The 24,314-nt window shown below is 43.2% G+C and overlaps 2 protein-coding genes across 2 annotated transcripts in view; both read left to right on the top strand.

Moving 5' to 3' along the window:
* LOC311223526 (activating signal cointegrator 1 complex subunit 3-like) overlaps nucleotides 1-13,528 on the top strand; it is a gene marked incomplete at its 5' end in the record, with an annotated part of 261,463 nt that extends 247,935 nt beyond the window's left edge. The window contains 3 exon segments of the mRNA XM_084308307.1: nucleotides 1-99; nucleotides 1,660-1,835; nucleotides 12,391-13,528. The exon segment at nucleotides 1-99 is cut by the window's left edge and continues 111 nt beyond it. Coding sequence (XP_084164433.1) covers nucleotides 1-99; nucleotides 1,660-1,835; nucleotides 12,391-12,541 — 426 coding nt within the window. The 3' untranslated portion in view covers nucleotides 12,542-13,528.
* A 4,142-nt stretch (nucleotides 13,529-17,670) lies between these two features.
* The window catches only part of sim1a (SIM bHLH transcription factor 1a), a gene marked incomplete at both ends in the record, with an annotated part of 47,952 nt that continues 41,308 nt past the window's right edge, over nucleotides 17,671-24,314 (top strand). Inside the window, 2 exons of the mRNA XM_084307979.1 lie at nucleotides 17,671-17,845; nucleotides 23,287-23,366. Coding sequence (XP_084164105.1) covers nucleotides 17,671-17,845; nucleotides 23,287-23,366 — 255 coding nt within the window. The remainder of the gene's footprint in view (nucleotides 17,846-23,286; nucleotides 23,367-24,314) is intronic.

The raw sequence follows: 24,314 nt of genomic DNA on the forward strand, positions 1-24,314 counted from the left end.
GGAGGCCTGAGGGAGGCGAGGACCTGGCTGAGCGTCCACGCCGACCAGGAGTACGTCCTGCAGGTCTCTCTGAGGCGCCTGAACGTGGGACAGCAGAGGGTTAGTACGGACAATGCACACACACACACACACACATACACACACACACACACACACACACACACACACACACACACACACACACACACACCAGGGTATCTACAGGGTATTAAAAAGTATTGAATTCATAATTCTCAATTTAAGGCCTATATTAAATATGTGACTCGGCATGGTCTAGGCCGGCATATGTCGGCGGGAACGATTGGGAAATAGGTCGAAATTGACATATTTTGCTTTGAAATGTGCTTTGAAATGTTCTCTATCTGTTTCCATATTTGCAAAACTTAATACGACTAAAGTAAAGTGGTTAAGTACTTTCTGTCTCAGGTGTCGGAGACAGAGACACACAGAAATGACAGCTGGCACCAAAATCCATTCCGAGACAACGGGCCCAGTACTTTGTTGGTGGTGTGAAAATATGCAGAGAAACATTCATATCTTTGCAACCGTTTGTGTTAAATGATCTTCTCTCCATCAAAATTGAAAGTGTATCTCTCCGTCGCATAATGGCCGGCTGGCAGTGCGCATAGAACAAGGCATCTACTCCAGTACGCGCTCCACAAGTCTGTAAAGCTTGCACATGCGGACCGGTACCTGGCTGTGGATCATTTTGTACCGTGGATGAGAATAAAGTTGTTTTTAAAATTAAATGTATTTTATTTTCATTAGTCTAGTAGTGGTATTTTATTTTGAAGAATTGCCGCTTGCGCGTCACTCCTACGTACTTGACTCAGTCGCAGGTTTTTAATTAAGGTTGGCTGGCAGTGTGCACATAAGGCATATAATAAACTGTTAAGATTATTGAATTCTTCTAGCGAATGCATCTATTTCAGTCTCGAGTCAGACGGGCTCATGCTGCTCGCTCATAGCGGCTCTGTCACCGACTGAGGGCAGTGCACACACAACACACACATCCTGCTCACCTGCAGCCCACCTGCAGAGGGTGTTGGGTGGGGGAGGGGTTAGGTGTGTTGCATTGTGGGTACAGTAGTGCTGCTGCATCGTTAAGAGGAACAGCTCCAACCTTTGAAGCTCTGTGGCTCAAAACGAGCTATTGTGTTATCATCTCGGTTAATAAGACATTGATTGAAAAGTATCCGCCCGATTTGTACAAGTGATGGCGTATTTTAAAGGTATGAAAATGTAAGATTGCTCAACAAGATCTCAAGTCTTGAATATAAAAATGTATTCAAGTCATCGTTTTTTTTTTTGTGGGGCTACCGGGAGCTTGGTGCATCTGGAGAGAGCTTGTATGGAACACACAATAATTTAATTGGCGCACAAGTGCAGCCGTCAGTTTTTTTTTTAGTACGGTCGTGAAATTGGTATTCAATTCTGCTCTAAGTGGTAATAAAAAGGTCTTAAAAAGTATTAAATTGAACTCGTTGAAACCTCCAGATACCCTGATAATACATGATTGTGGTTGTTGTTGTTGTTTTCTTACGATTACATTTCCTTTTGTACACAAGTGTAATTACAACACATTTTCATAATTGCGGATTTTATGTCTTATTATTATGATCACAAACCCCCGGCCCGTGTCCGTCTCTGTCCCTCCAGAGGACGCAGGACAGCAAGGCCCAGGCCCCCCGGTTCACCAAGCAGAAGGACGAGGGCTGGTTCCTGGTGCTGGGAGAGGTGGAGCGCAAGGAGCTGCTGGCCGTCAAGCGCCTGGGATACATCCGCCACCAGAGCGTAGCCTCCGTGGCCTTCTTCACCCCAGAGAAGACCGGGAAGTAAGGACCTGTGGGCAGGAGGGTGTGGGAGCAGGGGCGTAGCTGGGGGGGGGGGTAGCTTAGGATGATTCCAAGGGCCCAGCACCCAGGGCCAAAAAAAAAAAAAAAAAATTATTATTTTTATTTTTACTAGACATCACTCAGGTGTATTATTGATGCTCTCATTGATACTATGTTTGTTTCTGAAGTGTGTGTGTGTGTGAGATATATAGAGAGAGAGGGGGGGCTTTGGTAGACTATTGCATTGGTCCATTCATTGAAGATGAACGCAATGCGACATCCTTTACTAGGCTCACCCACCAACAGTGCAGGTGCTGAACTGCTGATCCGAATGTATAGGTAAAAACCATATTATGCGTTTTCATCAATAAAAAAATGGCCAAAAAGAATTCCGCTCGCGCTAACTCGCGCTCGCATTCACTGGGGGCCTACAAATACATTCTTTCATGGGGCCCAGAATCTGGAGCTACACCCCTGTGTGGGAGTGATGTGTAAACGCACTCCCCTCTGGGTTCACACATAACATAACACGTGATGGAGAGTCTCAGCGCTGCCGCCGGCAAAGTAGGTCTCCGGCTGGGATACATGAGGTCTCAAAGTAGGTCTCCGGCCGGGCGGGTTGAGCTTAGAGCTGCCGTGAGTGGTGTTTTCTTTTTTTTTGTTAAAATAATATCTCTACATTCTGTGACGGTCATCACTGATTTAGAGCGGTCAGTAACGTGGGTCTCCCGGTCCCTCCTGCTCTGCAGTGAACAGACGATACATCAGGAGAGAGAACCCCACACTGCAAAAACTGACAAAAAAATTAAAACTAGTTTTAAACAAATGTGTCCTTGAAACAAGTAAAATAATCTGCCAGTGCGGTGAGAAAATGTGTCTTGGCAAGATTTCTCTTTCCTAATTGGATAAAGTGGGAACGGGATTCCAGAAAATCTATTTTGTGTTTACTGCAGAGCAGGAGGGACTGGGAGACCCATGTTACTGACCAGACACTCTATATCAATGATGGCTGTCAGAATGTAGAGCTATTTAACACTTGTTTTAACAAAATAATACCACTTACAGCACCTTTAACCCTTTAATCGCCAAGGACGAGTTATCACGTCATTCTCCGCCATGCGTAATCTGCCAATGACGCCGTAACACGTCATTGAGATCAATATTTCAAAAATCTGTGATGGCAATCATATTTCACCCGCGGAGTCTTGAGATCCCCTGTTGATCTCCTCTCAACTCTCCAACGGTTCAAGAGCGCCATCTGGTGGCCGATCGGCGGATTGCCCAAACAGCAAACCGGAAACGGAAACTGGTGCTCATCCATATTCGGTCCGGCGGACTCGAGCTCGACACAATGGATAGCAATCCGTTGCCAATAACTCGATAAACAACATGATTTGGACGTATATACTATTATACAACCTGGAAATGGATCGCATATTTCAACATCCCATAATCGCAATCTTTTTGCTCCACGCTCATCGCCCAACGGCCCGAGGAGACTGGGGTAAGTTTCAGCGTTTATTATTACCGTGTTCGATACAAACTGCTCTGATGATCATATCACCCACACTACATGAATCATCTAACGTTGGCCACGGAATTATAAACGACCCCCCCCCCCAACATCAGATGATGAGTAGTAACTTCTAGAAGCACGTCCATTTGAATTTTTTTATCTGGCGCCGATCGCTATCAAACTGTATTTGATCATCAATATAATGCATTTAGGGCTATAAATCACGTTCTGCAGAATGCTGCAGAAAACGATAAAAACATATTTATACTTTTAGTATGAATATGTGAATGAAAAAGTAGAACGTTGCTACATCCTAAACGATAGATAATTGATGTTGAATGGGCCATAGTAATGTCAATTTAGCAATACAATTTAAAAAGTTATAGCCCTGCAAAGAAGGGGAACTTCTCCATAGACCAATAGAGCTGGCAGAGGATGGTATAAGGATGTACATAAGCCTGGCGAAGAAAGGGTTAAAGGACCCATTCCAGTGTCATATTGACATGTCCATAGGTGAATACAGAGTATGTTTGATTAGATCTCAGCCTATCTTACTAAATGCCATTCAGGTGGAGCGGTCGTCTGGTAATCAGAAGGCAACGTGTGGGAAGTGTCCTTGAGCAAGACACTTAACCCCTAACTGCTCCCGATGAGCAGGTTGGCACCTTGCATGGTCGCCCCGCCGTGAATGTGTGAGTGAACGGGTCAAATGTGAGGAATAAATTGTAAAGCGCTTTGGATAAAAGCTGCTCTATAAATGCAGCCATTTACCATTTAATGCATCCCTGTAAATATTTCCAACCCTTTTCAACATCAGTCACAGTGTGAAAGGTAGGCTGAAAACATACACTTTACCAAAACATACACTTTATACGCCTATGAAGAACATGACATTTGTTAAAGACGGGGACAATCTCTGGTAAGATAAGATATTCATTTATTGATCCCCTTAGCAGCACGGGGGAGGGGAGGTACAGGTATGGGCAGGGTAATAGTAGAAAGACATAAACATAGGCAATAAAATAAGATCTGAATATAAAAATATGAGAAAAATAAACGGTATACACAAAGTGAGGGTCTGTACCCTAACTGGCACGATATATACGTCATACGTTGTGCATTCGTCTGTGCAGGTTTTGGTGGTTAAGTCAGACACACTCAGTGGTCAGCCATTCCTAACAGTTCTGCAGCCGTAATGGTGAGAAGTAGAAATTACACCAGTATGGTCCTTTAAAAAAAAAAAAACGTGAATCATATGCAGACTATACAGCATAATATATAGACTATGCAGCAAAATACGAGGACTCGAAATGTGCACTCGAGTTATTGCATATAAGTGTCCCAAGGTTTGGTCGTGGTCTGTAGAGGTCCGGTATGCAGCTCTGTTCTGCATCGTTCACGTGTTCAGTCAGGGGCGTTACTGAGGCGCTGGACGGTCTCGGGGAAGGAACTGTCATGGAAACCATAAAAGACACGCCTGCTACACTCCTGCCGTCGCCCCTGAGCAAGGTACTGACCACATTGGGACCGGAGTTGGTCCGCGGCGGGCAAAGAACTGTAGCTGCCCATAGTTAGGATGGGTTAAAGCCCAACCTCCAGGTTAAACCCTACTGATCAATTATGGGTAGTTTACATCATTGGTATATAATTTCATTATTTATTTTTTTCCATTTGACACCGGAAATGCCACTCTGAAAGAGTTAAAAAGGTCCATGCACGAATAACATGCACGCGCGAATCAAAAAAGCTTATCAAACGCCGACGTCACTACAGGTGCATATTAATGAGCCGAATCTAAAAGCTTATCAGACGCTAGCACGGCCGTGACTTCACTTCAGGAAATGCCTTGCCCGTCCGGGTCATAGTACTAGATCAATGGTGGCCCACTCGGTGCATCACAGTTAGCCTATATAGCTCCGCCGTCCCTGCTACAGTCGGGACCACTACACTGACGTTAGCCTATGGTTCTCTCCTCTTTGTGTGCCCCCGTCCTCGCGGGTGTCCTGCGGAGGAGCTTGTGGACGCGACAACAGCGGCGGCCGTAGTTAGTTAGCTCATAGCTATCGTGTACCACTAGCCTTTACGGGCTCGAGCACCCTACAGGCTGCCACCATTGTCGCCGTTGTCGCGTCCATGGGCCCCCGGCAGGGTACCCGTGGGGACGGGGTGTACAGAGAGGAGAGAACCATTTTGGGTCGGCCGTTCATGCCGGCCAGCGAGCCGGATGTCGGGATATGTTGTTAGCACAATAGCTACCAAGCTAAGCTATGTTAGCTACTAACGTTATAAACACTATGTGTACAACGACACAATGATTTACATTATTACAAATATGGTAACGTGGTTGTGGCTTTTACAAATAGTGGTTAGCTTTAGGATAGTGAGGTGAAACAGATACATTTTCATTCGGCTAGTAGTAGCAAGCATATATCTATGGTAGCAAGGCTCTCTGCCTGCAGTGCCTGCCACTAGCTGTGTGTGACTCTCAGCGCCCCCTGGTGAGCCCCCTGGTGCCCTGCACCTGTTGTGACGAGATCATTTCGATTACACACGCACGTTATGAACCATTGATTAAAATATTCACGTGCGTGGTGATTGTGTTGGGCAGACAAAATGTTTGATAAAAACGCTAAAACTGGGTCAATTTCAATACTTTTTTTTTCCTTCTTCATGAAAATCACTGTTGGCCTAGTCCACATTGTTTATTGAACAAAAATACAACGTGAAGGTTGGCCTTTAAATTCATGAATTCATTCATTCATTCAATTTTTATTTCAACTCGGAAAAAAATCATTGAGGACACGCCCTCATTTACAATGATGCTGAGCATACAAACATAATAAATACAATAAGTGTAATCATAGAATAGAATAGAAATACTTTATTCATCCCGAGGGAAATTTGGCACTACAAATCACTCACAGTAAACATTTAGGTAGACGGAACAAAAAGTCACGAATAACAATAAAAATAAGCCCAAGAATAGAATATGGTCCGGGATATACATTTACTATGTTACATTATAATATAAAATATACTAATATAAAATGTCCTATGTTATATTCTAATATAAAATATACAGTAAAAATATCCAGAATATACATAAGTGTATATAATATATATAAGTGTAAAATTGTACTATGTCGGCCTAAAAGTAAAAGTAAAAGTCCAGGAAGATAGTACTGTCGCCTCAGTGATGCAGTGAGGCACGGTGATGCAGTGTAAAGTCTGATGGTTGGGATGAAGGACTTCCTGTGCCATTCAGTGCTACATCTTGGGAATCTTAGTCCAACACTGAACATGCTCCTTCTGTCAGCCAGTCTGTGTGTAGTGGGTGGGAGGGGTTGTCCCTGATGGCACGGAGCTTAGCTATCATAATAGAGTTTGTACAATCAATTAAAACAGTTCATGGTGGAATGGTTGGTGATTAAATATTTAAACTGACCAAAGGACATCAAAGTACTGCAACCTACGGAACCTACGATCCTCTGATCTGGGTCTCCTCTCCATCCCTCGCACCAGGTTGCGGACTTTCGGTGACGGAGCCTTCAGCGTGGCGTCCCCTACCCTCTGGAACTCTCTTCCCCCCTGAAATCCGCAACGCCCCAACCCTGGACACCTTCAAAACTGCTCTCAAAACACACCTTTTCACCAAGGCTTTCCCCATTAGTTAGTTTAGATTAGATTAGGTTCATTATCCCTTACCTGCCCTCATCCCCCCCCCCCCTTGTCTCCTATTGCCCCCTTTCCCTAGCCCTCTTGATTGTGAAGCGGCCTTGGATTTCCTGAAAGGCGCTATATAAATTTGATTTATTATTATTATTATTATTATTATTATTATTATTATTACTGAGCCTTAGAGTTTTTTGTTGTGTGATGTTCCGCATGTCCAGGAGCAGGCACGTGCACACATAGAGGCCAAGGGGTGCCTGAGCACCTGCCTTTTTGAGCCTCATCAAAAAAGTGCCCTTTTTGAAAAAGATTATTATTATTTTTATTTTTTTTACAGTTACGCATATAGACTGCCCTTCCAACTGAATAATGTCAGGATAGAATCAAAATATTAGGTAAAGAGAGAGAGATGCCCCATATTCCATTGCAGTTTGCACAGCCTCCTCAGCGTGCCTCTCCGCGGCCCTATATATTTTATGCATAGCGTGGGTGGTGATGATGATGATGATAGAAACCGCTGTGGCGCATACAGTTGAATGCTGGTATTACACTCACTGAGGGACACGAAGAAGTCAAGTCCGATGGGATTTGGGAATCTCAAATAGAAATCGGGATTGGAATAAAAAATGCATTTATATTAAACAATACAGAATATACAGCACTTCTTGGGGTCTGTAGGATAAGCACTTATTCCCTCCCCCCTGAACATTTATGGAGATGTATGGGCCTTTTAAGTCAGTGATAAAAGTGTCTTTCAAGGATAAGTGAGCTCCTGCACTGATTATTATAGTTCAATATTTGATCACCAAAACTCCCCAAAAAGCATCAAAAGGGGGCCCCCCGCCCGAAAAGGGCCCTTGAAAATCGTGCTTACGCTCGGTTAATATATACACACAAGTGTAGTGCCCTTTTCAGCCTTTGAGCACCTGCCCCTCTAAAGTCCTGTGCACGTCCCTGTCCAGGAGCACAGAAGCTAAAACCAGATTTCCCAAGTTCAGTACAAACTCTAGGTTCTTTAAGTGTGTGTTAGCCATTGGAACGTGTCTTATAGGTTCCAGACGTCCACTCCAGCAGAGAAGTGAGATAAATTGGGCTCAATCTCCAATTATGGCTTTATGTAGAACCAGATGCCAAAGCAGCTCTCGCCTCTCTGCTCAGGCAGGACCATCCAACCCCACATTCCTGGTATGTAAATAAATACATAGAATAAGGAGTTTCTTCCCGTCCTTCCTGGGGGGGGAGAGGGAGGTGTCGGTGGGTGTGGCCCCCGGCTCCGTCGCCCGCCTGAGGGGAGTTTGGTGACGAGCCGGCAGCCAGGTCGGGCGGGTCAGAGGCCGTTCTGCCAGCCAGTGGTGGATAGAAGTACACAGTTCCTTTACTTAAAGGGGAACTCCACTTTTTTTGGAAATTAGCTTATTTAACATCTTCCCTGGAGTTAGACAAGAAGATGCATACCTTTTTTGTCTCTGTGCGTGCATTTTAGCTTTGGGAATAGACGCTCCGTTAGCATAGCTTAGCTTCATCACTGGAAGTGAGGCAGGACAGTAGCCTTACAGTGCCTTACAGTGTATTGCAAGGTCTGACATTGACCAAACTTGATATGCATGACCTTGGTGGGCTCTAGGTCAACTCCTGAAAAGGGGGTCAATGTCAGACTTTGCAATCAAAGGTTAGGGGGCTAATAACCCTTGCCATAATTTCAGTGCGCCCCCTAACTTTTGATTGCAAGGTCTGACATTGACCCCCTTTTCAGGAGTTGACCTAGAGCCCACCAAGGTCATGCATATCAAGTTTGGTCAATGTCAGACCTTGCAATACACTGTAAGGCACTGTAAGGCTACTGTCCTGCCTCACTTCCAGTGATGAAGCTAAGCTATGCTAACGGAGCGTCTATTCCCAAAGCTAAAATGCACGCACAGAGACAAAAAAGGTATGCATCTTCTTGTCTAACTCCAGGGAAGATGTTAAATAAGCTAATTTCCAAAAAAAGTGGAGTTCCCCTTTAAGTAAAAGTAGAAATACTCAGATGAATGAGTACTCTGGTGAAAGTAAAAGTCCTCCATTTAAATTATACTTAAGTAAAAGTAGAGAAGTATTTGCTATTCAATGTACTTAAGTATCTAAAGTAAAAGCACACATTCTACATGACGTTTGTGTATCCATTGACCTCTATAGGTTGTGTTAAAGTGGTGTGTGGTCCAGTTATGCTGCCCTGATTAAAGGTTATGTTAAAGTGGTATGTGGTCCAGTCATGCTGCTCTGATTAAAGGTTATGTTAAACTGGTATGTGGTCCAGTTATGCTGCTCTGATTAAAGGTGATGTTAAAGTGGTATGTGGTCCAGTCATGCTGCTCTGATTAAAGGTTATGTTAAAGTGGTGTGTGGTCCAGTTATGCTGCTCTGATTAAAGGCGATGTTAAAGTAGTGTGTGGTCCAGTTATGCTGCTCTGATCACGTCCTCTTGAAGTTGACAGGTTTCAAATGTGAACGTATATAATCTTCATACATTTTTTCTTTTGTATATATATATTATGATTTCTATGCTAAATCCCTTTCTTCAAAGTAACAAGTAACCGATGGGTTCAGATAAATGTAATGGAGTAAAAAGTACAATATTTCCCTTGAAATGTAATGGAGTAAAAGTATAAAGTTCCCTACCTAAAATGAAAATACTCACATAAAGTACAAGTAACTCGAAATTGTACTTAAGTACAGTACTTTAGTCAAAATACTTCCACCACCGCTGCCAGCCCTGCTCTCTCTCGGCCCTCTGGGTGGCTGTCGGTGATGTTGTCCACTGAACAGATCTGCTCGCCACGGCCTTGTCTTGTAGTGGGGCACATGGTGAATGGTCAATGGTAAATGTTAAATGGTGCATTTATATAGCAGCTTTTAACCAAAGCGCTTTACAATTTGTTCCTCACCCGTTCACTCACACATTCACACACCGAAGGCGGAGAAGGTGCCAACCTGCTCATCGGGAGCAGTTAGGGGGTTAAGTGTCTTGCTCAAGGACACTTCGACACGCTGCCCCGAGACGAGTGGGAATCGAACCGGGAACCTCCGGATTACCAGACGACTGTGAGGATGCTTTCAATAATGACGGGTCTCGTAGAACTGGACCAGGATCTCAGCTTGCTACGTTGCCTCAGGAAGTACATCCTCTCGTCTGGCTTTCTTTGTTATCGCGGTGACTTTGTCGTCCCACTTGAAGGTGGTCCCCCGGAATTTAAACGACAGCTGAGCCATTTATTTCCGGGGGGGGACTGAGCAGGCGCCTTCTTCCGGTGGTATATCCACTGTCTTTCTGGCACGGAACTCCGGGTTGTTGGCGGAGCACCAAGATGCCCGTTGGGCCTCCTCTCTCTCCTGTAGAGGGACTCGTCGTTTGTTGGCTGGACACTGGGGGCTGGACACTGGGTCCTGTTTGATGACTAGAGGGGGCTGGACACTGGGTCCTGTTTGATGACTAGAGGGGGCTGGACACTGGGTCCTGTTTGATGACTAGAGGGGGCTGGACACTGGGTCCTGTTTGATGACTAGAGGGGGCTGGACACTGGGTCCTGTTTGATGACTAGAGGGGGCTGGACACTGGGTCCTGTTTGATGACTAGAGGGGGCTGGACACTGGGTCCTGTTTGATGACTAGAGGGGGCTGGACACTGGGTCCTGTTTGATGACTAGAGGGGGCTGGGGCATTGGGGGGCAATATGACTGTTTGGTGGCTACAGCTTGGCTTTTAATGCCGTCAATTCCTGAGCGGCTCCACAACAAACTCTGAATCGGCCCCTAAGGTCAAGGTCACCTTTATTTATATAGCACATTTTAAATCAACCGAAGTTGCACAAGTCAATGCAATACGATAAATACACTAAATAGTCACAATAGGACCAGGAATGTATGGCTTAACAAGTGAATAAGTAAATGATACTGGGGGTATATGTAACAAATGTACGCATTTCAAGCATTCCCTTGTGGCCATAAGGACAAATGTTATTTTCTATAGCCAATAAGAAATGCTTATATGTACTGGATTGTGTCTACTGTTTACTTTTATTCATATTTTATATTCATATTAAAAAATGTCTTGTCTATATTTATGTTCTTCCTATAACCCTGCCCATACCTGTACCTCCCCTCCCCCCTCCTCCATGCTGCTATGACCTGAATTTCCCCAAGAGGATCAATAAATGAATATCATATCGTATCTTATTGTATCTTATCATAGCTTATCTTATGTTATCGTATCTTAACTTATCATTTTGTATCGTATGGTATCTTATCTTATCTAATTGTATCTTGTTTTTTCTTAGTAGCAGATCCAAGCTGTAAACCCATCAGGCCAGTAGCCTTAAGGCCTCTACATGCTACAGCAACTTCAAAGCAACTGCAACACAACATCGGCGCGATTTCAACGCGGTTGTTTTAGAGGGTCTTGTAGACTGTGTTGCGAGGACGTTGCGTACATGTCCCCCAAATATAACCTAAACAGCCGTTGCGTTGATATTGCGTAGCAGTGATTGGTTGGTAGTGAATGGGGGCGGGGCTGTCATAGAATAATATTGGTCCCGCAGCGAGGAATACCATCCGCCATTGTTGTAGCCAGCAAGCTATGCTATCAATATTAGCTAAATAATTAGCGTCATAGCTGGCCTTTTTCTGAAAACCCAAGCACATATTGTTCCATAGCATACGCCTTCAGTTGATCATGACAAATCCTCTCTTACCTTGACGATTAAAAAGCCTCCATAATTTAGTAAATAAAGCTGTAGCCTGCCAGCTAGCATTGATGCTATACAAAATGCTATCCACATTAGCTACATAGCTAACCAACTAAATACAATGGTATCCTGAGGTAACGTTAAATACAACGTTTGCTAGTCGAAATGACTGGACACACACAGGGACAAGTTAAACATCAATCAATTAATTTATTCCAACAGGTAGTTTGAGCTGCATGAGCCGAGGTCTTTCTCTCCTCTCCATTTGAAACTAATGACGTTACGGTAACGTTAGCTCGAAAAGCACAGAAACGGGCGACAGAAGTTAAGCTGCTAGCAACAGACACTATAACACTTCCGGTCGGGGGATTTCAAAATAAAAGAGCGACGTCTAAAAGCACCGGAAATACGTTTATTTTGTACATTATCTAACGTTAACACGAACCTAAACTAACTTTAGTTAAACTAACTTTGCGCGTCGATGTTGCAGAAGCATAAAGGCAGAGTGTCTACAACACCGTTGCTTTGTCGATGTTGTGGTGCAGTTGCTTTGAAGTTGCTGTAGCATGTAGAGGCCTTTAGACTGAACAGATTGTGTTGTTGTGTTGTGTTCCTGTACACTTCCTCATCCTCACCTGTGGTTTCAGGTGCATCTACACCCTCTACCTGATGAGCGACAGCTACCTGGGGCTGGACCAGCAGTACGACATCCATCTGAACGTGACCCCCGCCAGCATCTCCGCCCAGGTCAACGCGGAGGTCTCCGACACCACCAACCAGATGTCCCTCAAGAAGTGAGATACCGTGACCAAACAAAAAGAAAAAAAACACCACCCCAAATCACCTCCGAAAAAACGGCACGCGGCGGACCAGACGATACTGATGGATCTACAATATGACAGAAGAGATTAAGGATTGAAATTAATCCTACCCCTCACCCCAGGAACAGGAGAACAGGACAGGAACTGAACTTCGATCTGAGCGCACCGCCGTGTGGCCTTACTGAACCCGCTACTAGAGCTGATATAGAGGGGAGAGAGACGACCGCGACCAATCGGGGGGTGGGCTTGGCCCAAAAGAAACTGCCTCACCATTTGATAATTCATATCTATTTTGCTACGGGATCATATCCGCCCCTCCCCGTCACGTCGTGAGACTCCGGACCGCGGTGAACCCCCCCACCCCCCCCCCACCCTGGGGGCCGAGAGAGAGTGGAGCTCGGACAACAACACGATGAAAGGGGTTTGATTTACGTCTGTTGGTTTAGAGTGGGACGGGATACAAATATGTTTTATTGAGACATCGTTGGAGACGGGGGGAAGGGTAGGAATTCCGTGCAGGTGTGTGAAACACGCTCCCCGCTGTGGGGCTGCTCTCGGGAGGTGCCAAGCTGTCACATCTGTTTTCTGAAATATCTGCGCCCCCTCCTTTCTTCAGAAAGCCTCCCTGTTTACTTAAGAAGGAGTCCGTCGGGAGAGAGAGAGCGGCTTCCCACCCGGCAGTCGCGCGGACGCGAAGGAGAAGCGGAAGAAACGTGACAAATGAATTAAGACGGGGAGCCGTATTGTGTTTGGTTTTTGATTTTGATTTTGATTTCGATTTGATCTCTTATTTCCTTTTTTGCTTGGGAGACCTGCCAAAGTGATGAAAAAGTGTGAAAACGATCTGTGTTTCTTTCAGTTTCCGGTCCTATCGATCCCAACAGCTCTCTGTCTTGTAAACCTTTCTGTACCTCTAATAAATCCTTGGGAACTTTTGTTTTTGAAGAAAATAAAGTTTGAGAGACTCGAAAATGGGTGTTTTCCGTGTTCTAAACTTTTTTTAATTTTTTTTTTAATGTTTATCCCACCTTGGAAATTTGGCGACCAGCCTTTTTTGTGTCAAATGAAATGGCTTGAGATCTCTATCGCCACGTCGTCTCCGTCTGCCAGCGACCCCCGAACTGCTGGAGAGAAACAGACGAGATCGCAGACGAGCGCATCACTGGGCCTTTCTGTGGCAACATTTCTCCAGTTGTAGACGTGAGCTCCTCTGCCACCGGTTGGATCCGTGTCCTCTCTCTCTCTATGTCTCTCTCTCTCTCTCTCTCTATGTCTCTCTCTCTCTCCCTCTCTGTCTCTCTCTCTCTCTCTCTCTCTGTCTCTCTCTCTCTCTGTCTCTCTCTCTCTCCCTCTCTATGTCTCTCTCTCTCTCCCTCTATGTCTCTCTCCCTCTCTCTCTGTCTCTCTCTCTCCCTCTCTATGTCTCTCTCTGTCTCTCTCTGTCTCTCTCTATGTCTCTCTCTCTCTCTGTCTCTCTCTCTCTATGTCTCTCTCTGTCTCTCTCTGTCTCTCTCTCTGTCTCTCTCTCTCTATGTCTCTCTCTCCCTCTCTATGTCTCTCTCTCTCTCCCTCTATGTCTCTCTCCCTCTCTCTGTCTCTCTCTCTCCCTCTCTATGTCTCTCTGTCTCTCTCTGTCTCTCTCTATGTCTCTCTGTCTCTCTCTCTCTATGTCTCTCTCTCCCTCTCTCTATGTCTCTCTCTCTCCCTCTAGCTCTGGCTGCAATTGTAGCTTACCACCACCGGTATGACTGTGTATGAACGAATAATGGACTCTGTGAAGCGCTCTGGGTGTCATGAAGAGCGCTATATAAATCCAAGTCATTATTATTATTATTATTATTATTATTATTATTATTATTATTATTATTATTATTATTATTATTATTATTATTATGTCTCTCTCTCTCTGTCTCTCTCTCTCTCTCTGTCTCTCTCACCTCTCTCTCTCCCTATCCCTCTCCCTCTCTGTCTCTCTCTGTCTCCCTCTCTCTCACCCCTCTCTCTCCCTCTCTGTCTCTCTCCCTCTCTCTCCTTACCCCTCTCTCTCTCCTTACCTCTCTCTCCTTACCTCTATCTCTCCTTACCCCTCTCTTTCTCTCTCCCTCTCTCTCTCTCTCTCTCTCTCTCTCTCTCTCCCCCTCTCTCTATCTCCCTCTCTCTCTCTCCCTCTCCCCCCTCTCTCTCTGTGCAGCTGGGCCGAGCAGGCGGGCAGCAGTTGACCTCTTGACCCTCCGACGCCTTGCATGATGTCCACATGTAGGGCAGGGCTGCACCCGCTGCGCTCGGCACCGCAACACTGGTGGTGTGAAGATCTGGTGTCCGTGTGCCAGACCACCCAAACGTGCTCCGGCGTCTCACCACAAAGGTCACCGGTGCTTTGCATAATTGTGACCTCCTAAAATTCTTATTTAGCCTGGGGCCGTTATCCGGTTCACCGGGGAACTACAGTTTTAAGCCGGTCCGAAAAAGGTGTTTTTAAAGCGTATATGGATTAGATTAGATTAGATTCAAATGTATTGTCATTATACAGCACAAGTACAGTACAACAATATATACAGCATTATTGTACATGATATCAGAGTTATATGAGTTATATGCAGGTGTATAAGTAGGTATATAGAAGGATTATATGCAGGTATATTCAGACATGTGGATATGCAGTAAATATACATGTATTTATACGGTATATACAGCACTATTGTACATGCTACATATATGGGTAGACATGAGGTAGGTAGTTGTGATTATTATTATGATTATTATGAGTACAGTGTAGGGCAGTGATTTTACAATGCAATTATTTCCACTGTTTTGTATGTCTTTTTGTCCACATCCAAATAAAACAAGGCTCTATAACATGTCAGACGTGCTATTTGCTTCGCTGTTGTCACCGTTTCGCCTTTTTGTCCCTTTTGTTATTTTCACGAGTGTGGAAAGGAAATGGAATGGAATGAAGACCGAGGACTTCATACTTTTTATTTTATTTGCAGGCTCTCTCTCTCTCTCTCTCTCTCTCTCTCTCTCATCTCTCTCTCTCTCTCCTCTCTCTCTCTCTCTCCTCTCTCTCTCTCTCTCTCTCTCTCTCTCTCTCTCTCTGTCTCTCTCTCTCTCTCTCTCTCTCTCTTTTCCACAGACACAGCGTCTAATTAGCAGCAAATTCGGGGTTTAAGAAAAGGTTAAACCAGCGTCAACCATTTCGTGCGCGAATCGCATCCTGGCTGATTTCCTACTGCAGGCGACATCCCGGGCGTGCGTGTGTCAAAAGTGACTGAAATAAGTGCATACAAACGGAGAGGAAGTGCACGTGTGTGTGCGTGTGAGAGCGTGTGTGTGCGTGTAGGTCAGATATAGGCTTTTCAAACGGCAAGTGAAAGTCTTGTCGGAATTGCTATAAAGAGAAATGTCTGTCTACTTTGTGCCGCGCATTTTTAATGTTATACTTTTGTTTATGCAATCCGCCTTGTTTCCATGTCTTTCCAAAAAGCATAGCGATTATTTATTGGCAATATTATAGTTTATCGGGGTGTTTTCAAGCTGAGAGACTTGCATTTGAAGTGTGTGTCGGTTGCGGTTGGTTTCGAGAATAAAAAAACCCAATAAAATAAATGCACAAAAAAAAATGTCTCGTCTGATATAGTCGCCTTTGTAATCATATTTTTTTTTCTCCCATTATATAGGAGCGGAGTTGAGCATAATAAAAAAAAACTCAACTCTCAACTCCGCTCCTAATGGGAGAGAAAAATACATGATATTATATATTATGGGATGTCCAATAGCATAACGGACTACACCGCTCGTTGTCCAATCGGAGCAGAGCTGGTCGGGTGGGCTGACCCTGGATCTGCAGGAGAGAGAGGGACAGGAGCGGGGTGATCTGTGAGGAGGACGAGGCTTCAGGAAACTATTTTGATGCGCTGCTGGTATCTGATCATAAAACAAACCCACACGATGATGGAAGAAGGGCAGCGAGCCTCTGTGTTCTAGAAGGACTTGCAACGCGGGGATTGTATTTGTTGGGAGACTATTATAGCGTGAGCTGAATATTCGACTATATGGTTGTTGTATCGGTTCTGAGAGGTAAGTTGGCTGTTCTGTATGCTATTGTATTTTCATATAGGCTGTATATAAAAACCACACACACACACGAAGGCATAGAGAGTCTAAATGAGTAGGCCTGCTATTATTTAATGGTAGGCTTCATTTTATTTTGTTTATTTTTCTGAATACAACCTGCATGGTGTTTGTCGATTATATCCATGTAGCCAATATTAACTGAACTATGCCTGTGTCTTCTTGATACAGTTCCAAAACGATGATTCGCGACTATAACACAATTGCCTATTGTGTACTATTCCATTTTATTTTATTCCACCTTTTTGTTTTATTCTACTGTAATTGTCTGACCGTTATACTAATGTCGCACCAAAAACGACCAAATCAAATGTCTTGTATGTGGAAAGCTATACTTGGGCAATAAAGACCTTTCTTATTCCGACTATACTGCGATCACTATATATGAATTGAAATGGGGGACCCTGATGTAAACAAGACGAAAGTCTTTCTCTGGTCTGCATCCCTTAACAATTGTGTGTATTGAGCCATACTGTATTGTACCCATTCTGCAATCTGTTAATACAATTTTTATTAATTCATTCATTCATTCTGCAATATCAAGGTACTATAAACGTGTCTCGTTGTCCTCGTCTCCCAACAGGACCGTCCCGCGGTGCCATCGGGTTCCAGAACCGGACGGACCGAGGTGATGATGGACCGCGCGTCCCGTTATTCTAGGCCCCGCTGCCACCCGCTGCTGTGACCCAGTGTGCCAATTAGTACAAGTCCAGGATATAATCTCACTCCTCGTCAGCAGGAAATATGGGAATGTTCGCGTTCGATAATAGAACGATCATCATGTGGATTTAGTTTGGGAGGATAGACGGCTCGCATGAGAAAACACACCGTGCGCTATTCGGAACAGACGCGGCGCGCATCACGGGAGAGAGAGAGACTGCGTGCGTGGTGTTGTTAAAAATGATCTCATGATGATGATGAGATTCTGTATCGTTGACTGAATTCACCACGACGAGTGTTTTTGTATTAAAAATAATGAAGGAGAAATCTAAGAACGCCGCGCGGACGCGCCGGGAGAAGGAGAACAGTGAGTTCTATGAACTGGCCAAACTGCTGCCTCTGCCCTCCGCCATCACCTCGCAGCTGGACAAGGCCTCCATCATCAGACTCACCACGAGCTACCTGAAGATGAGGATCGTGTTCCCGGAGGGTGAGCTGTGACGTTATGTAGCATTAGTGTTATATTATTATTATTATTATTATTATTATTATTATTATTATTATTATTATTATTATTATTATTATTATTATTATTATTATTATTATTATTATTATTATTATTATTATTATTAATTATTAATTATTATTATTATTATTATTATTATTATTATTACTACACAGTACATTTCGCAGAGTAAATTTATTTGACTCAAACTGAGTAAAAAAATGTACCGTCTATTATCGTTATTATAGTAATATTACTATTATACCTAGTAGTAGGTCTAGTAATATGTATTGTTGATATTATAAAAAATATATATTATTGTTATTACCCTTGTTCAGCCTATTGTTTATATATATATATATTGCTCTATGTTGTTTGCAGATCCATGTATTTTTTTAATGGGTGTCATTTTAATTTGTTTTGCCAACCCCGTGCAGAACTCGTCTTTTTTTCTTGTATATTAATATTACCCACAAACCTTATTCTATAAACATCCCTGACTTTATTATCTTCATTCAATGTCTATTTTAAATTAAGAAGATAAGTGACGGGAAAACATAATATATCAGTGAGGCTAATATTAAAACGTGGCAATTCCATGACTTTCAAACTAAAAACGATGACCAGTGCAGCACCGTGAAGTTTTACACGTTAATGATCACCGAGTGCGGCCCCGTTATCAGACCGTGTATAGCGGTTGATAATTACTTTGTTTAATTTGTTTCAATTAACCTTCTGCAACACGCGCGTGCTCCGGCTTCTCCCCAAAACTGCGTGGGGATTCAAACTGCATGTCATGTTTCTTATTATTATTTGGGGGGGGGGGGGGGGGGTTATAACTTCTAAATTGTCCATTATTATGTCACCTTTATTCCGTGCATATTATATTATTCCATGCAGATAGATACGGGCTGCTATTTTAATCTGCGAATAGTTTCACGTTTTGTTTTATTTGTCACATATAATGTACATTACATTGAAATGCTTGGTTCTGTTTTTGAGCCCCGGATATAGTGCGTCATATACAGTCAAAAGAATAAACATTATAAAATATACAATATATACTAAAGTACAACCTAAAGTACAAAGTGAATACCTGCTGTGTATATTATCCTCATATAGTAACCCATTAATGTACTCGACTGCTATAGTGTGTGGGGCAACAAGAACAATGCCATCTTTACGCACAGGGGTACATAATAAAAAAAAAAAAAAAGATAAATACGCGGCACAGTATATCTCTCCATCGACCACCTCTGCGCTGAGGTCTCTCCCCTTCCTTCCCTTTCCTCTCCGCCGGCGTTCATCCGTGTATATATATATAGTTTCCCTTTCATTGTCAGGCCAGACTTATTAGTTATCATTTGCCACCTTCTCCCTCCTCGGCTCCTCGGTCTCCACGGGGCCCCTCTGCCCTGCGTGCCCGACACGGAGCCGCGGCGATTAGCGTCGCCCTGCCCGCCGGGCTGCCGGGCCCCAGCGCCGCTAGCTGCACGCCTAGTCCCCGCGGACATATGGAGCTCCTTGTACCAGTGAAGGAGGCTGTGCTGCCGTTATGTTATGTAGAATTTACAATCGCAAAGACAATAATTGCGCGTGGAAGGGGGGGGGGGGGCTCATCATAATGTTGATGTTGAGATCAGGATATAATAGCCTATATAGTCGAAACTTAAGTCTACTGTGTTTCTTGACTGCAGGGCATATCGTATATATAGGCCTATTAGCCTGTATGGTTATTATATATTGACAATTATTCACTTATTGTATTCAGTGACGAGAGGAAAAGCTATCAAATTCAAAAACCACAACTACATTTTATTTTGTTGGGCAAATACCTTACCTGATGTGTACTCTTGCTTTGTTTTAGTTGAAATAGTAACTGTAAAAAAAGAGGTCTCGACTCGAGTGTGAGGGCACTGTGAGCTCAACAACAGCTGGATATCAATTTCCTGTTCAGTGCACTGCTGGCCCTGCGCGGTTTACATGTCTCAGGCTGGAAGGACCTATTATTTACGAGAGGGGTGGCATTTCTCTCTCTTTCTTTACCTAATATTTAGATTCTATCGTGACATCTTTCATTTGGAAGGGCAGGGCAGTATATATATATATGTGCAACTGTAAAAAAAAAAAAAAAAGAGGGTGGCATAAAAAGGGCACTTTCTAATGAGAAATGAAAAAGGCAGGTGCCCGGGCACCCTTTCACCCCTATGTAACAAGTATAGGCCCACCAGAGGAATTGTAATTTCAAAGCAATTGTCTCCCTGATTGGGAGAGTGCTTCAAATGATTTTGATTTATTTCGTCATATTGCCTGGGCCTTATGCTTACCGTGTGCATCCTGCACGCTACAGCCTCGAGATCCGGCACCACGAGCAGTGCATGGAGGCCTAATATATGAATAATTAAAGCAACCATCTCGACGAGGCCGCCACCCTATGATGTAAGGACAGCAAGCTTGCGTTTTGTAGGGTCTTGTGTCCGTTGATGCGTTTTACAAGCGCATCCCTCCCTCAAGCAAGCCATGTGCTTTTCTCATCATCAGATCTCCTCCACTGTTCTGAAGAGAGAGAGAGAGAGAGAGGGGGGGGGAGAGAGAGACACACACACACAGAGACACAGAGAGAGAGAGAGAGAGAGAGAGAGAGAGAGAGAGAGAGAGAGAGGGGGAGGGGGAGAGAGAGAGAGAGAGAGGGGGGGGGGGGGGAGAGAGAGGAGGGGGGGGGGAGAGAGAGAGAGAGAGGGGGGGGAGAGACACACACACAGAGACACATAGAGAGAAAGAGAGAGACACACACACACAGAGAGAGAGAGAGAGAGAGACAGAGAGAGAGAGAGACACACACACACACAGAGAGAGAGAGAGAGAGACAGAGAGAGAGAGAGAGAGAGAGAGAGAGAGATTGAATTGAATTGAATTGAGAGAGAGAGAGAGAGAGAGAGAGAGAGAGAGAGAGGGAGAGGGAGAGAGGGAGAGAGGGAGAGAGAGAGAGAGAGAGAGAGAGAGAGAGAGAGCACCGTTGCTGAAACAACAACATACCCAGCTTTGATAAACTGACAGCGTTTATTGCAAAGAAAACGTGCTGGGTATTTGATAGTAAAAGTTTTTTTATGAGCACACGAGGGCGAGAGAGTGTGTATAGGCTACTTTATAGCCATTATTATTTATGCATGCTGAGCGGTCAGTAACCTTTGACCCCAGCCCGTGTTGTCCCACGAGTTAAATTACACACCGTGTACCACAGGCTGCAGCGTCGTCGAAGAAAATAACATTGAGACGTGTGTAGTATAGTCTATATAGTCTGTGTTGTAAGTGTTGTTTTTAATGCGGATTATGTTTGGATATTACTTGTAATTGCAATCAAAACAATCCCGTTTTCGATCGGCTCATTCATGCATTATTATATAGTCGAGATATATAATAAATCCCAGGCAATTACATCGGCTGCATGCTCTGCCAATAATAAAATAGGCTATTGGCGAATAAAAAATAAAAACTGCATACTAAACACTTTAGTCACAGTTCAGAGGTACACGTGATCCTCTGTGAAAGAAAGCCCACAAAAGACACTACATCTCTACTAGACTGCAGGGCCTAAATAAGGACGAATTGCAAATCGGGTGTGAGCTAATTGAGAGATGTCGTTATATTATATAGAGAACACAGTTTCCCAGACTAATCTCGCGTTCCTACCGAGAGCAGCTCCTTTGTAAGCCACTTTGTCCCCCATTCACATTACAACACTTGAATTCGTTAGCCACGTCTCAGATCTGTTGCGGGACAATAGGCCGGGCGCTTATCTCTCTCACCCCCCCCCCCCCCCCCCCCCCCTGCTCAGTGCGGAGATCCGATACGAGATTAGAGTTCCCCCCCCGGCGGTGGGTCAAGTGCTGGGAGCTGCAGACACAGATATAATACAGCCCATAATAACACGCGCATGCACGGGCCCCTCGGTCCGGTGACCCCCCCCCCCCCCCCCCACACACACACAGCCCATAATAATAACACCTCCGTCCGGTGGTGGAACAGAGAAACAGCCTCAATTGTGCGCGCATGCTAGTTTTGTTTTATTTGTCACTCATATATCGATTCATGATTGATAGATTGATTGAACATTGTATTAACAGATTGCAGAAAGGGTACAATACAGTACGGCTCAATACACACAATTGTTAAGGGGATGCAGACCAGAGAAAGACTTTCGTCTTGTTTTACATCAGGGTCCCCCATTTTCAATTCATACATATATATATATATAATATATATATATAATGTACATTACGTGAAATGCTTGGTTCTGTATGACCCTCTGAGATTGTGATTCATACAGTAACAATAAATTATGTATATTGTATACAAAATATACAATATACAAACTAAAGTACAGCCTAATAACTAAAGTACAACCTATAGTACAACAACATATACAATAACTACCTATAGTACAACAACATATACAATAACTAAGTACAACCTATAGTACAACAACTTATACAATAACTACCTATAGTACAAACAACATATACAATAACTAAAGTACAACCTATAGTACAACAACATATACAATAACTACCTATAGTACAACAACATATACAATAACTAAAGTACAACCTATAGTACAACAACATATACAATAACTAAAGTACAACCTATAGTACAACAACATATACAATAACTAAAAGTACAACCCATAGTACAACAACATATACAATAACTAAAGTACAACCTATAGTAAATAAAATGTGCTCAACAAAATAGGCGACTGTCTCGTAATTGCTGTCATTGCATGTACGAGCGCATCTCTCACGTCATTAACTCGTGTTTTTATATGATTTGTAATAAATATATACGAGTATAGGCCTGTTGTGGATAATGTGGTTGTTTCTGTGTAAACGTGAAGTCTATTATTTGCTTTAGTCAGACGACTGTGTGTGATCTCTGCGCGGTGCGTGTTTGTTTGGCGAGGATTTGCATCTCAATTGGGATCGTTGTTCCAGCGAGATCTGCACGAGGGACATGAGGCAACTTTGATTTGCTTTTCGAGTTTTTGTTCCTCGCGTCTCTGCGAATATAGATTCGCATTTTCACTGTGTGCGTTAAATTAACACGGTGAACTGAATTAACTCAAGCTAAGGCCTAGTTATACCAATCTATAACACATTACCGTATAGGCTATTATGCTGTATTTACAAATAATGTTACAAATATTGCTAATAAATTCCACAGGATAATAAATTAGCTATATATAATAGGCCAGGACTATACTGCTTATATAAGTATATATACACAAATTTGTTCTGCAATTAAAAACGATTAGATCGCCATTAAAGCTTGTTTTCTTAGATGTACTATCATCATCATATATTATATATATATAGGACAATCTAGATTATATTATATTTGACTGAAATGTGCCATTTGTTTTCCAGGCCTTGGAGAGTCTTGGGGTCACGTGAGTCGCAGCTCACTCGACAATGTCGGGCGGGAGTTAGGATCGCATCTTTTGCAGGTATAGAAGAACGATTAATAATCATTATTACTATTATGATTATTATTATCATTGACAGTAGGACTATAAATGGTTTGATGTTTATATGGCTCAGTCACATGGTCGCCTACAGTACATCATCACATTTGTGCGTGCAGATATTATTATTATTATTATTATTATTTTAATTTGTATTATTAGTTATTTATTTAGTTCCCCTTGCCCTCTGCATATTTTAACGGCAAGTGATGTTTCTTGCTGCACGCCGTCTGTCTCCTGCTGCTTCCCTTCTCGTGGCTTTAAGTCTCTTGTAAGTTAAATTGATTCACGGTCACGCGCCGAGCTCTCTGCTCACGAGGGCTCTATTATTATTATTATTATTATATTATTATTATTATTATTATTATTATTATTATTATTATTATTATTATTATTATTGTATTTGTAACAACAACAACACTATGATATATAACGGCGCAACAGAGAGCTGGCAAAGAGGGCCATTCGCTTCCGGTAAAGACGATTTTAATATAACGGCTTATTATAATAAAAGCGAAACGTGTGCAGCTGAATTGTGGGTGCAGGCAGTTGCTATATATTCGTGGCTCGCCCGTCGGTGAAGATAGTAAAGGGTTAACCTTCTTCTGGCGTGTCACTGTGGCAGTGAAAGGGTTAACCTTCTGTGTATTGTCGCAGTGAAACTGGTTAACCGTTTTGGTATAGTGCGGCAGTGAAAGGGTTAAACGAGACGTTAGGAAATGATAGAATGATAATAATAATTATAATAATAATTTTTATTCCATTGTTATTGTTTTTGATCTATTGTTGTTGTCTTAGTCGTCGCGGTTATTGTTGTTGTTATTGTTGTTGTTGTTGTTGTTTAAAAAAAAAAATTAGTTAATGTAATGAATGGTATTCGGCTAATTTAACCAGGCCAATTTAATTAGCCCACCACCCTCAATCACAATG

This window comes from Notolepis coatsorum (genome assembly GCF_963971535.1).
Source record: "Notolepis coatsorum genome assembly, chromosome: 2".
Taxonomy (NCBI): domain Eukaryota; kingdom Metazoa; phylum Chordata; class Actinopteri; order Aulopiformes; family Paralepididae; genus Notolepis; species Notolepis coatsorum.